Source organism: Cyprinus carpio, chromosome B13, assembly GCF_018340385.1.
Source record: "Cyprinus carpio isolate SPL01 chromosome B13, ASM1834038v1, whole genome shotgun sequence".
Taxonomy (NCBI): domain Eukaryota; kingdom Metazoa; phylum Chordata; class Actinopteri; order Cypriniformes; family Cyprinidae; genus Cyprinus; species Cyprinus carpio.
In genome coordinates, this window is record NC_056609.1 from 28,919,761 (window position 1) to 28,935,781 (window position 16,021).

Here is a 16,021-nt window from a genome sequence, read left to right on the forward strand (position 1 = left end):
AAAATTTAAGTTGTTATTCTGGCAAATTATGCATACAAATTTTCAGTGAATAATGACATATATAACTTATATGCATTTATTATACTTATTTTTTTTTTTTTAAGTATTATAAAAGTGAAACCGATAGTATAACATGTTTTAAACATATTCAGGAACATGTTTCCATATTTATGGTCAAAATAAATAAAACATCTGGAAGCCTGACAGTGTTGTCCTCTCATATATGAATTTATTTTCCTGTTTAATGGGAAACGTACATACAGGAAGCTGACGAGGAAAGGTTGCGCCTCAGCAGTCTCTCTGTCCCACTGAAAACGTTTAAGGGCTGACGAGCGTTCGTAGGGCATCACCCATGTTCATCTCACACGCTCGCTCCCAATCAATAATGCAGAGCTCCGATCATTACGAGACGTGCTGGAGAGAAAGATGCTTAATCACACGCATACATCACACACGGGTGACATGCTGCACTGTACGAATGAACGGAGCTCCTGAAGGGCTCGTTGGCAAACAAAAAAACAATTATCATTAACACATGCTCCTCCTCGTTTACTTCAGGCACTCTTGTACAGCCGAGACAATGTCATCGAAGATCACGTCTCTGTTTTCCTTCGTGATCTGTGGGAGGACAGACAGACAGACAGCATAACTTAACTGGAATTTGAGAAAAAATAAAAATAAAAAAAAGTGGAAAAAATGAGCAATAGTGAAATAAGGGCTGATTTGTTCATTAAACATCCATTTCAGAGAGTTCTCAGCAATAAGTTTCCATGATTTTTCATACTGAATAAGACTTTTAAACACCATTTTATATAGCTTGAACTCACAAACAGCAAGTTGTAGTGGACCAAGAACTAGAAAAATCTAATGGCAATTAGAAAAGGACCATTTTGAAAAAATATAAAAAGTGAAAATAAAAAAAAATTACAAATTAAATTAAAATGATAATTTTAACAAATATTTGTTTAAAAAAAGAGAGAGAGATAGATAGATAGATAGATAGATAGATAGATAGATAGATAAACTACCAAATATTTCCAGGTTTGTACTGTAGAAACTATATTGGCACAAACCTTTCCCAGTGCAAATAAAGAAAGACCACTTTTCTTAAATGCAATAAAAAAAAAAAAGACAAAAAAAAAAAAAAACGCTTTAAAAATTCCCTGATATTTGCATGAAAGTAAACCTGAAACAGGGCAACAATGAAGTTGAATGATGATGTAATTCAAACTGTTTTTTGATCATATATACAATCACAGAAAGGGAATCTGTGTCCTTTTAAATGTTTCTGCACTGAATGTTTGTGGAATTTTACAGAATAGATGTAACCAAGCTATTATATTATATATTGGTAGCTGACAACATTATAAAATAGTATTGTTTACATTACAGTCAAATCTCTTGCAGTTCTGATCAACACTGATTAAGTGCTGGATTGCACAGAATTTAGTGAATAATGGGAGTTCTGTTGATTACGGCTCAGATTCCATACAGACCCACAATAAGCAATGTACAGGAATCTGTGTTATCATTTATCATATCAGCAGCACACACGTAAACCACACACTGAATGTTTCCATATGTCTGGATTCAGCATCTGCTGGTCTAGACACATGTCCTGTGTGACTCAGATAAACGCTCAAATGAAGCCACACTTCCACTTTCCTCTGTGTAGAAGGCCAGCATGCATCTATCTATCTATCTTTTGGGGAACTATGCACTTTTGATTTAAAGTATTTAGGTCTAATTTTAAGAATTATGTATTTGAATTGCATGTAGAATTTTCAGTTTTAATTAACTAATAAACCTGAGTGATGTGTATGTGTCGGTCATGCATAAATGAAACACCCTAACCTACTCAAAAAAAAAAAAATTTAAATAAAAATCTTGAGAGTTTATCTATTTGCATCTGTTTGATTTTATTTAAATAATCATTTTCAAAATGCATTTATTCCAATTGTTTAGAATCAGCACTTTATTGTGAAAAAAAATGAAAACCACATTTATTTAGCAAAACAAAAATAAATAAATCTGTTATTGTGTATTTAAAACTAATTCAGTTAATTACAGAAATTGCATGTTTAATTTCTTGGCCTGGAAGTTTAGAAATGACCCTAAAAAAAAACAAACAAAAAAAAAACCAACAAATGAAAATGTAAAAAAAAAATAATTAATAAATTTGTAAAGATTCAATTTATTCAGTTCAAAAGTATGAATATCGTTAAGATACGGCTAGCTGTGGAACAAGCAATGTTCAATTAGTTGATTTAAAAAATTCTGAAATTCTGACTGGTTTTAATTATGTTGGACTGACAAATATGCATCACATTAAGTTTATTAGTTGATGTTAAAACGGTGTAATCCAAATGCATGGAAATTTTATATGCAATTCAAATGCATAAATCTTAAATTTAGGCCTAACTTTTTTTTGGAGTGTATCATAGGGTCATATAAACTCTATAAACTTTATATATAAAATATAAATTTCTGTAGCATCTGTTGAATGATCTGCAGTATCTCTCTGCTGCATGTGTGAGTGTTGCATGCAAATGAAAGACGAGGAGGAAGTTTGCTTGGAAAACTTGAGTGATGTCAAACAAGTTTTTACCATAAATATCTTGACGTCCTGTCGGCTGCGCACTTCCTCCACCAGCGCGAGAGGTTTTCCTTTAGGAACAGGGATGGTGCCCAGGATGGAGCAGCTGGAGGCGTCCAGCGTCTGTCTCACCGCACGGATAAACGCTTGGCTGAACAACTCCATCTTTCCGATCTCATCGATGACAAACAGCCTCTTGCTTCCCTCCCGCATCTGTTCCATAATCAAACTCAAAACATGATGTGGAAATGTTTATTTAATAACCCTCATGTTGTTCCGAACCCCTTTGATTTGATTTTCTTCTTTTCACTGAACATCGATCGTGACCTGTGGCTGCTAAGCTCTAAAAACGACCAAAGAAATTTAATGTGATCATAAAAGTAATTCTCTGATAATCTTCACAGCTCTCAAATCTCATTCACACATCTGTATATTCAAGTTTGGTGCCTTAATATGCGTCAGACCTGAACTGGTGTCTGGCATCACCGACATGCCAGAACTATTGCTTTAGTCGTCTAGTTTCTTGGAGTTGATGACTTCTCCAGTATTGCATTAAGTGCATCGGGGTTATTATAGTTAACTAAAACTAGAACTTATTTCAGCTAGTTGCCAGGTAATATTTCTAATTTTCATTTAGTTTAACTTGATGTACTAACATAACTAAAAAAAATACATTAAAATGAATAAAAAAAACATATAGACAAAAAAATAAATAAAACATCTGTATTACTTAAAAGAAAAATAAAAGTTAACTGAAATTAAATAAAATTTCTAAATAGCCTAAACCATTTGTTTTGTTTTTTTAATAATTTAAAATCAATTAAAAAAAACTTATTTCAGCTAGTTGCCAGGTAACATTTCTAATTTTAATTTAGTTCAACTTGATACATAACTAACATAATAACTAACTTGATAACTAACACTAACATAACTAAACCAAAAACTAAAATAAAAATTAATTAAATATATATAAACTTAAAAAACAAAACAGAAACTAATAACTTCTCAGTTACTTAAAATAAAACAAATTAACTGAAATTTTATATATATATTTTTTATTTTTATATATTTATTATTTGTGGTTCTGGTATGTTTTTGTTTAACAAAACAAAACAAACTTATTTTAAGATAGTTGCCAGGTAACATTTCTAATTTTCATTTGATGTACAAACATAACTAAAACAAAAACTAAAATAGAAATGAATAAAAAAAAATATGTATACCAAAAAACTCATAGAAAATGACAAAACTTCTCTGTTACTTCAAAAAAAAACTTATGGAAACAAATAAAAGTCAACTGAAGCTACAATGAATATATAAAAACCTTAAACCCTGTGTGCTTCTGGTATACAGTATGTTTTTGTTTGTTAATAGGTAAAAATAATAATTTAAAAAAAAACTTATTTTATTTCTAGTTGCCAGGTAACGTTTCTAATTTTCATACAGTTTATCCTGATGCACTAACATAACTAAAATGAAAACAAACAAACAAAAAGCTAATAAAAAATGACATTTAAAAAAAAGAAAATGAATTAAAAAAACGAATTTAAAAATGAAAAGAAAAAAAAGACAAAATTATTAAAACTAACTAAAATTAAAATGGAAAATATGAAAAGAAAAACTCATTCAAAATACTAATAAATTATAGAACCTCAACGATACTAAAATAACACTGAAGTGCACTCAAAGGTCTCGCTAACCAGGAAAAAGATGATGATGAAGGCAGCAGACACTCAATCAGGAACACATGAGTCTGGGTCACAGAGAGATGAAATATGTGTCTGCATACGATAGCATAGTGGTGAAAATATGAAAGTTCAAAACCTGAAAAAGACTGACTCATCAACTGAAGAGTTGCAAAACTTTCCGATAATGCAACATTTCCCATGAATAATAACTTAAATTTCCTGCTTTTTGTCATTTTTGGAGCTTGAAACTTTTTGTATGTTTTTTTGAGGCTTTCAAAGATTCATGAAGATTCTGCTAAACATCATCTTTTGTGTTTTTCAAAGTCAGGCCAGAGACTTTCCCTGTGTTTTTCAAAAAATACTGGATTTATTTTTTTTATTTTTTAATTTTTAAGTGAAAACTGTTTCAAAGCAGTGTTATTTTAGTACCACTGATATCCTATTTATTAATAGTTAAAATGTAGAATAATATTTAATGAATTTTAATTTATATTAAATATTTAATAATTTTGTGAATTTGGAATATTTTGAGTTTTTATTTCTGTTTTAATTTGAAAGATTTTGTGTTTTTTGCCACTTTTAGGTTTCATTTTTATTCAGTATGGCTATAGGGTTTTAATTTAATTTTTATTTCAGTTTTAGTAATTTTATTAAAGTTAGTACATCAAAATTAAAACTAAAACCTTAAACATTTTTGTTACTTAAAATAAAATTAACATTAACTGGAATAAAATAAAATATAAAAAACTTTTTGGGTTTGAGCCAAACTTTTTTAAAATTGATTTTAATGTAGTGTAGTTAAACTTGATTTAATAACCCTGTTTTAAAGTAAATCCTACACCAGTTTTGTTTTAGTGTAAATCGTACATCAGTTTAGATTTGTTTCACTAAATGATGCACCCAAAAGCATGCATTTTTCTTGTTTACATCATCCATCCATCCATTTAGTTCAACGATGTACTAACATGAAACAAACTAAAATTAAAATAAATAAACAATAAAGCTACAGACATTAAAAAAACCTTAAAATAAAAAATGTAAATAAACTTAACTGAAATTATATAAAATCCATTCATCCATACGTACGTCTCTGAAAAGAGGGAGAGCGAGGCCCTCAAATGACTGGAGATCGACCAGGTACTGACCGACCCTGCATTCACGTGCACCTGCTGCGGACTGAGCGCTGGATCAAACACAGGAGAGTGTGTTAGTGCTCGACTCCAGCAGTGAATACACACGACGAGCAGAGACGATACCTGAGCCTGGACAGCCGTCCTCTGTCCCCTGTGAGTGTGACCACATCAAAGCCCACTCTCCTGCCTCGCTCTCGGACCTCCTCTGTGTAGAAACCACTGAGAGAACCCCCCGCAGAGACCACGGCGTCACACACTTTCTTCACCAGCGTGGTCTTACCCACACCTAGCAGACAGAAACACAAGCTTTAGGATACTTTCCATCTTTTGTCACCATGAATGGGTTTTATTTTGTGAGAACGACAGGCGGGCTGTTAATGATCTCACTACATGACTGCTTAACTGGTAAATTAATAAATGCACGTGAAATATTAATTTGAATATTGAAATTTTATGTAAAAAGGAGAATGCTGTGAAGTATGGAAGACCACAGGATAAAAAAAATTAAAAAGGTAACTGTGACTTTTTATTCGAACAATTCTGCCTTTTTTACATGGAAACTATCCAAAGTTCTGTTAATCCTAAAGCAGTGAAAACTGCATCTCTATATACACATGGAATGCACAAATTAACCAAGGTTTTGCTACACTAACTATAGATTAACCATGGTATTTGCACATGGTATTTAAACTGTAGTTAAACAACAACAACAACAACAAAAAACATGGTTACTACACTATTACCATAATAAAACCATGGTTAATTTTCTTTGTATGTGTGTATTTCTTTCTTTTATCTTTGTTTTGTTTTTATAATTGTCCTGCCTTAATGGTTTGATGTTTCGTATACTGTATTTAAAAAAAAAAAATCAGATAAAAAAAAAAAAAGATTGGTTATAAGTTAGTTACTGTATATATAGGTGTCGGTTTTGAATCAATTGAATCGGTTCCAACGTAAATGACTCGCTCAATTGAATCGGTTGGTCTGTTCGCGTCTTTAGTCATGTTTAAACGACACTGTCAGCACTATTACCGGCTTAGCTCGCTAGTTTTATGACATTAACTAAAACAGTATGACGCTGTGAAACACTCCATTAATATGACGAGCTGCAGCTCAGAATACATGTTAGATTGAGGGTAAACTTTATCACTCAGCTGAACTGTGCTCGTATATTCAACAGCGGTTACATGCACATATTGAATTGTTTTGATTAAAACTACTGCTACGGACAATTTAGCAGTCGCTGTATATTGTAAGGACATGTTATAGCGTCCCTACTGAATTCTTTGATCTTGGTTTACTCGCGTTTCTATACATTTTGTATGGGAATCGCTACTGAATGTGATGTGGAGGTGAAGGCAGAGCAGAATGCGCGACTTTTGCGTTTACTTCGTAAATGTATGTTTCATTTTACCGGGAACGCCGGTCAGGAACACGTGCTTCATCATGTACAGATGATCCCTGCTGCTTTATTTCAGGTCAGGATCCCACACATGTACACTGCTACCTTCTTCTTCTTTTAGTTTTGGCGAGTTACACACTGCTACATAACTTCCGGCAGCACAATATGACGCAAGCGCACTTAGCTCACGCGCCTGTGCGCCACAGGATTCAAAAGTTTCTAAATGAGGAAAAATGGGTCTTGTGCAACTAATTAGTAATATTAGTAATAATAATTAAATAATCTGCTGTTTTTGTTTTAAATGAATGCATTAATTTATTAATTAATTTATAAAAATTAAAATTAATTTATTTTACTCTCAAATTATTTATTCTCAAAGAGGTAACAGAAAAGGAGTAATTATATATAAATAATTATATGTATAAGACTTAAAATGGTTTTACTTTAGGGTCGAGGCTGATTATCTGCAGCTTTTTTAGTACAAAAAAAAAAACATGTTTAACTTGAATTTAAGAAACAATTTAATATCAAATAAATATTGTTGTGGTGGTGTGCCAATAAGTAAAATGTAACATACATAAAAAAAATTGAATATACACAAATAAAAATATAATTTACTAACAATAACCAGATTTACTTTTATTAAATAAAGATAACAAAGATTAATACTGTAACAAATGCATTGCTTTTTGTAAGTTTATGAATTATATATGTGTGTATTATGTGTATATATTTATCAAATATATATTATGCAACATTACTGTTATTTGAAAAAATTGAAGTGTACTGTATATACAGGGTGTATTTTTTTTTTTTTGAAACATGAAGCATCTAATTCACAACAAATAATTCAATATAATTCACATTTTCTCTCTTCTAAATGCCTTAACACTGGTTCATTAATCATTTATCCATGGATTTAAGGCTCTGGTTTGGAAACAACTGTTAGTTTTATTGCTGTAACAAATATTTGTTGTATTTGCTGTTTCACAAATTCTGAAATAGGCCAGATGAATTACTAATAAAACCTCGTAAATACCTGTCAGCATATCAAAAGCTGCATTTGTTAAAACAGAATGAATACGTGAATAGCTGCTTGTTAATGAATGCAGTTCTATGCAACAATTTAGTATATAAAACATATTCATATTGACTAATAAATCAGATGTTTGTTGGTTTCTGGTGTAAACTCATTTTCACTGTTAAATCTTCACTACGCTGAAGTGGTTGCTAAGGGGTTGCTATGCAGTTGCTAAGATGTTCTGGGTGTTTTTCACAGTGTATATCCTGGGAGTTTGTTGATCGCCAGTTCTGAAATGTGATGGTAATTCTTGTCCAGTCCCAGAGAGCCCAGTTCATCCCGTTCCTCATCATGCTCTGAAGATGAAGTGGACTTTAGCACCGGGTTATCAGGGGCTGAATCTGAGTCCTCTGACACCCGGCTAAATGTCATGCCCTTATCACCAGGGTCACTGTCAAAGCTCTCTGATTTTCCAAATGTCCTGCGCACAGATGGAGTCTTTAGTCCAGTGCTCTGCGATCCAGGCCTGTGACGTCTGGACTCTTCCTCATATATCCTGGACTCATCCTCATCTGAAGACAGACTCAGAGCGGAGGTCTGAAGACGCGGTCGGATGATGTGTGTGCTTTTAAAAGCACGTTGTGGAGAGTTCTCTGCTTTGAGAGGAACAGGTAGACCTTTGCTTGGATGAGAGGAACTTGAAGAGCTCGGACTGCTGTTTCTTTCACGTCTGCTTGGTTCTGGACTCCTGAGCGGGTCGGGTGAGTATCCCTCGGTTGTGTTTAGGCTCGTGAAGTCATCCTGATACTCTTCTTGTCCGTAGGAGCCACTACTCAAGCTAGTCCTTGCTCTACCATCTCCTCTCTGGAAGCTGAAGTCTGAATCATGAATTGATGAAGCTGAATGCTGGTCACTGCGCTCTGAATCCTGACTTGGAATATGAACTTGAGCTTTTTTTGTCTTTCTCAGTCAAATGGCTTTCCTCATTTGGTGCGCTTGTGATTTGCTTTCCAATACTTGTTTGTGATATTGATGGAGTTTGAATTGGTGTTGGGTGCATATCAAAACTGCTAATTAATGTTTCAACGAACACCTCTGCTTACTGCCTTGCGAACACGTTTATGGTTAGATGAAGATGGCTGGTGCCGTTTTGCATTTTGGTATTTAATGCATTCGTGTTGTTTGGTACCTTGTTTGATCAGTTTGAGTCTGAGACGAAAAGTGTTTGTCAAGCCGTATTTAAGCGTCTTCTTAGGTTGCAGCTTTTCTTTCTTTCTCTTCGCACCAGTTGCACTCTTTAATGCTTTGATGTCGCATTGATCAAGCCTCTGTCGAGGACTTGTTTTTTTGATTCTCAGCTTTGGGCTTCGCTTCTGACGGTTCCTGTGCCGATGTGTACAAGCACACAAGGTTAGGATGAACCAATAAGGGCTGCTGCTGCGCCGTCTGGATGTTCAGCTGTGAGAGTTCAACTACTAAAGCGTTCAGAAGTGGTAACTGTCTGATAACATCCCTCAGTGGTGTCTCTTTAAGCTGCGTCCTTGTAGTTGAAGTTAACTTAATCGATCTGTCAGCCTTTACAGTCATCACCTCTGCAAAATCACGCATGTCAGATGATTCTACTTCATTATTTGCATCTTCTGGATCCTCAGTATTAAAGCTCTCTAGTGATGCAAGTAACCCTGTAAAACCTGAAATAGGAAATAATAGTTATTTTTTTTTATGATGAAGTTTTTTTATTTTTTTTTTTTGTTGTGGATCATATTCGATACGTCAGGCTTTAAGGCTCATATAATATGAAAAAAACAGCCCGGTTTTATTCAGAAACTCAAACTGAGCAAAAAATATGAAGTTTGGTGCAGATGCTTATATTTATATAGCCAAAAATATGAAAGTCTGTTGCTTATAAAGTAAATCGATGAGATCTTTATAACAGTGTAACAGACTACTTTACATAAAATTATATAAATATCACTCGTCAATCTCCAATATTGCCTTAGTAAGAAGATATTTACATGATCAAAATATGTAATGTTATGTTGAATTATGTATGTGTAAATTGTTGTTCTTCAATATTGTGATGATTGGTAGTTATTTTATACTCACATTTAGATTAAAAAATACCTTCTGGATAATCTATTAAACCGAAGTTGCTTTAGTTCAGTAAATGCTCATCTTGAAATATTACTAACAATGTGTGAGTTATTCTTATGTTTACTTTATAAAAATCAGTAAAGATTTGACCGCAAAAAGACAGACGAAGCACGAGCTGAAGGCCTTTTAATTTCTATCAGCTATTAATCAAATGGCTAGATTGTGCGCAATAGGTTTTTTATCAAAGTTTTGTTCATTATTAACATCCTACTTTTCCTCTCCTGTGGGTTCTTCACGCCGGAGCTGTAAACCAGAGCAGGAGGGCAGAATGTGGTGTATTCCTGTGCATCGTCAGACCATGAGATTCTCTGTCTTTTCTCTGTTGTTTCTGTTTGACTAAAAGCTGGAACCCCCGGCTGCTTTGCTTCTGATGTCACAATATCAGCAGATTGCGTTATTTGTTGTAAAAGCACATTCCCAGAATGATTCTCATGTACTTCAGGTGGCATCTCATCTTTTTCAGGACACCTTGCATGCACCGAGAGATCTCGTCCTCCTTTTCCAAGGGTCACACCGACCACATAAAGTTTTCTGGCATTTGAGGAATTAAAAGAGCTCCTAGACTTACAATCTTATAAGACAGAGAAATCACACCAATGCTTTTGCCCATTAGATTGCATATTGGGGTGCTCAGTCTCATAAGCGGATGGGTTGCCAATACCGTGTTTTTCAACATCTAATTTGATTTTCTCCATCACTTTAGCGAGCGAAATCAGTGAGCTTCCTATAAGTTTAGGAATCTCATCTTTTACATCCAACACCATTGTGTAGAGAGGGGTGTTAGTGAGATGAGCGTGTAACGAGTGCAAATTGATTTTAAAAAGACAAATTATATAAATAATATTTTTTTTTTTTAAAAAAAAGGAGAGATATTGTTTAAATGTTAAACGCGATGGAGAAGAAACTGAACTCGGAAGCAGTGTGTGTGTGTGTGTGTGTGTGTGTGTGTGTGTGTGTGTGAGAGAGAGAGAGTGTCGCATCGCCTAGCAACGGCATCGTCACGGACGCTGAGGGTTACTGGGAAATGTAGTTTATTAGTTTGTCATATTGTAGTGTTTTGTTTAGAAGTACAGTGCTAATAAAGCGTATATATTATTACTAATCATAATACTGACAGATAAGTGGAACTGTTTTTATTTTATTTTTATTATACTCTGATGCATTTTAAATATTATTTTAATTATTATAATAATTAAATATTGATTTTATTAGTTGCATAATTTTACATTTACATTACATTACATTAAGTCATTTAGCAAACGTTTTTATCCAAAGAGCCTCACAAATGAGAACAATGGAAGCAAATCAAAATCAATAAAAAAAGCAATGATATGCAAGTGCTATGACAAGTCTCAGTTAGCTTAACGCAGTACATGTAGCAAGTTTTTTTTTTTTTTATTATATAATAAATAAAAAGAAATCCGAATAGAAAAAGAAGAGACCAAGCTAGTGTTAGAGGCCCTTTTTTTGTTAATTGTATAATAAATGAAAAGAAAACCAATATAAACTTATTTAAACTTATGTACTTATGTTTTTTTTTTTTTTTTTTTTTTTAACCATGTACACTTAGTAACGTGTTGCTAACGAATGGAACATTTCTCTTAATTTTGTTCTGTGGTTGTAAAAAAAAAAAAAAATACTAATGATAATATCATTATTTCTTTTCTTAATTATTATTATTATTAATAAGTATTGCATAGGTACACATGAACCAGTGGCCAGTGCAATGTGTTTTTGGTCAGCCGCAGTAATTTTTAATTAAATGCATTGTCAATGATCTAGTATTATTATTATTATTATTATTATTATTATTATTATTATATTATCATTCATTATATATTTTTTTTTATTTTTTTGCATATATATATATATATATATATATTGTTTTTAAAAAGCTGTTAATAAGTTAACTTCGCTAAATAGTTTTAAATATGTAATTCAAGCACACTCAATTTGGTTTATTTCAAAATCATAATTTGTATTTTAGACAAAAAAAGAAAAGAAAAAAAAGTAATTCTTTGATGTCCTTCTGTAAAAAGTTTTCTTCAGTCTTCCAGTTGGGGCCACTATTACTCCAGGTTCAGATCATAGTTGTTTTTAAACTGATATCCAAGAATATTTCAACCTTAAATACCCAAAGACCAAAAAATCTCACCCTAAATTACCTGATGTGAAAACTATGAAGGTTTTAGATAAAAGTCTATTTACCGCTGTATATAGTGTACTGTATATTCCTGCCCTCCCTGTGAACAAGTGCGTGGGCGGAGTTTGGCAACAGCTCAACCAATCATCTGCCGCGGTGGGCGGAGCCACAGACCGGCTTCATGTGATCCGAACAAACGCCAGTATTTGGCTTGAGTGAGTGGAGGGTGAAGATACCAGCTGCTCCGAGAACATCAGTGTTTCTGTGTGGAATATGATCATTCACTGGCTCTGTGTTTTAAAGGAATGAGACTGACGTTATGGGACTTTCTTTAACTCTGAATGCTGAAGGTAAGGTTCACTTGTTTTGAAAAGTAGCCCACTACCAGGCAGACAGTCTGTGGTTGTTACTTAGTGTGTTGCGATTTTTGTAACAATAGCTGCGGTGAGTTTCTTTTAGTTTAGTGAAGATGCATCCGGTTTGATAATGTAAACCCTTGGATTGTGACCTAATGAGCTGCCTACCTAGGCGTCACAGTTGCGTGCAGCAGGTTTGGGCGTTTTGGGTGCGTTCCGGGTGCGTTCCTTGTTGTCAACGCAGATGATGCCCAGACATGATGTCTGTTTGACAGCTCACTCAAGTAGCCTATTGAGAAAGTCCTTCTGTTTTGGAGGTTTGTGAAAAATCCTAACCTGAGTTCTCACTGTTGAGTGTGTGTGTGTGTGTGTCCTTGAAACAATACTGAGAACTCAGATGAAAATATCACACAAACACAGACTCAAGACACATGCATTTTGTAATTTTGTATCTTTATTGTATTTAATATGGGATTTTCCTGTATCTCCGGAGTTATCAGGTTCAAATGTAACCCAGGGACTGTGCTTTAAATAACACACAAAGGCAGTCAAGATAAAGTTGATTTTAAACACAGGCTGTCAGATATCCACTAGAGGGCTCTTGAATGTTCTTTTGGAGCAACAATCCAGTGCTATTGTCAAATTTTCTATTATAGTGATTATCCATAGCACATGTTTCCAACACATTAGTCTTTGCAAGAGAGAATTAAGAGTTTGGTCATCTGAAACTATACAAGAATAACATGCAGTTTATATGGTAGGCATATTGAAATGTGAATGTTTTATTTACTATGTTTACTGTTTAATTGCGGTTCTGATGCTCGAGTGACATTTTCCATGGTAATTTCATGATATTCTTTGATGCACCTTTATGAATGTGACAATCATTCAGTAGCATAGTGTATATTAAAATCTCATAATTGATGCCATTGTACTTTTTTGTAAGGGAATGAACAGCCTGTGCTGCTTTAAAGTTAATAATGAGTGATCACATTATTCTGCTCTAAACAAAGAAATCATAAGTGCTTTAATGTCTTTGTTAACAGTGTAGATATTAGTGCAAGCATCTTTATGCCGTGCCACTCAAAGGACTTCAGTATGAGTGTTTTCTGTCTTCTGAACGGCCAGCGTGTATCAGATTATGGTCAGGTAATTGCACGTTTGATTAGACAAGTCACACAGCCAAGTCCTTGTGTCAAGGTTAATAAAGCCATTTTCATTATAGCCGTATCAGTAATACGTGAGGAACACGGACAGGAGAAAATCTTTCTGATGTTCGGCTCTTTCATTCTGGCGAAAGAAATTGCATCCCCGTCTCTAAGGATGAAACCACCTGGAAAGCCTTTATACTTTATAGAATCAGAAGTGCATTGTTCTTCAAGATGAAGCGTGCTATTAAAAGAGTTTCTCCTAGTCTAGTTTAGGCCTAAAATATAGAGACCACTATATGTGAACTATCAGTGTTTATTTGTTCTGTATTGTGACTTGCATCCGAGTGAAATGGATTTTTGAAAAATAAAAAATGTAGGGCTGGGTTCAATCTATCTAGGGCGGGGTTGTTGATTGGATTTTAAGAAATGAGCATTGCATATAAAAAAAATGAAATATGCTTATGCACAGAAGAAATGCTCACAATAAGATCAACATGCATTTAGAAAATAGATAGGATGCATTTTGATTTAATGCTGACATTAAACGCAAATAACACACAGCAGCTAACCGTCTAGTCATGCATGCATAAATAGACTTATTGAATCCCAGATCTGTTGCTGTTGACATCAAAGGCCGTTCATCCAATCAAACTCTACAGCGCTAATTGGTCTGTCATTTGGTAGAAGTTAAACAAACTGCATTGTGGTGAAGTGAGGTGAGAATATTGACAAGGTGAAAGTCTATGGTATTAGTCAGTGTGCATTTTAAATAGGCAACAATTGACAATGTTGACACTCATTGAACTGAACTGAATCAACAATGAATCTCAATTCTGACTCTAAACAATGACGCTGTTGTCTTCTGCAGAGATGCTTTGTTGCTATAATTTGAAAATCGCTTTGAAATTGATGCAACATGATTGATGCAATTTTGCAACATTAACATTATGTTACTGTTTATTACTGTAAAGCAGCTTCAAAACCATCTGTATGTGTAAAATGCTATATATAAAGGTGCCTTGGCTTGACTAGATTTTTTAGAAGTTGTGCATTTTCATTGTTATTGGCATGTTTAAGCTTCCTTATTGTTTCCTTACATTCCCCTGGGAGAAACGAGAAGTTTGTCTTCCCATCGCTGGGTTTAGATGGCATAGTGACTGCAGACGGATGTTTATCTTGCGTTGCACTCCTGAATGCATTCATAACATAATGACAGGAAATTAAAGCTCATTTTGGAGTCCTCTCTTGAAAATAACATCTGTCTGGACAGGTGGACAGCTGCTCGCTACCCTCACATCGAGCAGGAACTCTTTGTTTAGTGTGCACCAAGTTAGTATGTGTTTTGATGGGTTATTTGTATTGTTTTAGTGTGTCAGATATGGAAACGTGTTTTGATGTACTGTAGTACCAGTCTGATTGAATAGGACAGGGTTGTGAGACAACAAACATATGAATCTTAGCTGTGCATCTAATCCGTCGGATAGGAATAGAATATCTTGAGACGTGGCAATCAGGCCAAAAGGATGCCAAGACAACTGTTTATCGCTGTTATAGCCCTCATTGTGTGATATTACAAGGATATTTCATGTTTAATCAGAAGAGATGAGATGGACTCCAAATGAAATGGATTAGTAGAAGCCATCTGCTCTTCATGTTTACTGGCAACTCATTCAACGTCTAATGGAGCCCATCAAAAATGGCTTTTCCTAAGGCAATAGTCACTATTATTAATGCTTATAGTGATTTATACAAACCATTGATGCTGAGTATGAAATTTCTTCAAATACGTTTATGCGCCAAACATGAATGATTCCTCAAAATAATTAAATAGGCAACCTACAAACTCAAATCATATCTACAGAGCAAAATATCACAGAAGCTTTTGGTTTGTGTGCATTGGAGAATATATTTATATTACAATTAGTTTTTTTGCAAATCATGGATCTTTAGCCATGCAAATTTGTGCTTGGTTTGTAATCAGTCACCCGTCTGGTTCATTCTCTCTTGTACTTGTTAATGACCAACGCTTGTGACTGGCATCATCAGAGCAGATCTCTGCCAGCTGCTGGTTCATGCTACAACAGGCCTGTTTGTTTATTCGAACCGCATTTGTGTAACTGTTGTCATTTGGCGGAGATGCGAGTATCACAACAATGAATGATTTTTGTTGGTTTTGGAGTGTGGAAAATGTAATCTTTTTAAAAAACGGAGCGTTTTATCAGCTCTCAAACACGCTGTTGGGTCAAATCAACCAAATTTCAGAAACTTCCAGACTAAAACTTTTGCTTTTGTTAATAACAAAGACTAACATAAATAGTGAAGAAAGACAAAATATTAAATCTCATGGATGTATGTTTACAAAGTAATTCACTATTTT

The 16,021-nt window shown here is 34.0% G+C and overlaps 2 protein-coding genes across 2 annotated transcripts; both read right to left on the minus strand.

The window, feature by feature from the left end:
* Positions 1–205: 205 nt before the first annotated feature.
* LOC109096865 (cancer-related nucleoside-triphosphatase) lies at positions 206–6,990 on the minus strand. The gene is made up of 5 exons (XM_019110528.2): positions 6,832–6,990; positions 5,541–5,703; positions 5,371–5,467; positions 2,609–2,809; positions 206–618 (listed from the first exon to the last, which is right to left on the minus strand). Exons 1-5 carry the CDS (start codon positions 6,863–6,865, stop codon positions 550–552), a joined length of 564 nt encoding a protein of 187 aa, XP_018966073.1. The 5' UTR covers positions 6,866–6,990; the 3' UTR covers positions 206–549.
* A 992-nt stretch (positions 6,991–7,982) lies between these two features.
* Positions 7,983–10,815, minus strand: LOC109096411 (microtubule-associated protein 10-like; the record flags this gene model as incomplete). The annotated part of the gene is given in 6 exon segments (XM_042736139.1): positions 7,983–8,800; positions 8,944–9,255; positions 9,257–9,531; positions 10,206–10,490; positions 10,559–10,614; positions 10,616–10,815. Coding segments are annotated over 6 exon segments (1,836 nt in total), but the record flags the coding sequence as incomplete, so codon positions are not given.
* Positions 10,816–16,021: the final 5,206 nt, after the last annotated feature.

Excerpts from the sequence above, each read along its gene's own strand:
- LOC109096865 (XM_019110528.2), bottom strand. The coding sequence starts at position 6,865 with ATGATGAAGCACGTGTTCCTGACCGGCGTTCCCG. Across the intron at positions 5,468-5,540 it reads GGACGGCTGTCCAGGCTCAG|CGCTCAGTCCGCAGCAGGTG; the intron begins GTATCGTCTCTG and ends TGTTTGATCCAG. Across the intron at positions 619-2,608 it reads AGGACGTCAAGATATTTATG|ATCACGAAGGAAAACAGAGA; the intron begins GTAAAAACTTGT and ends GTCCTCCCACAG.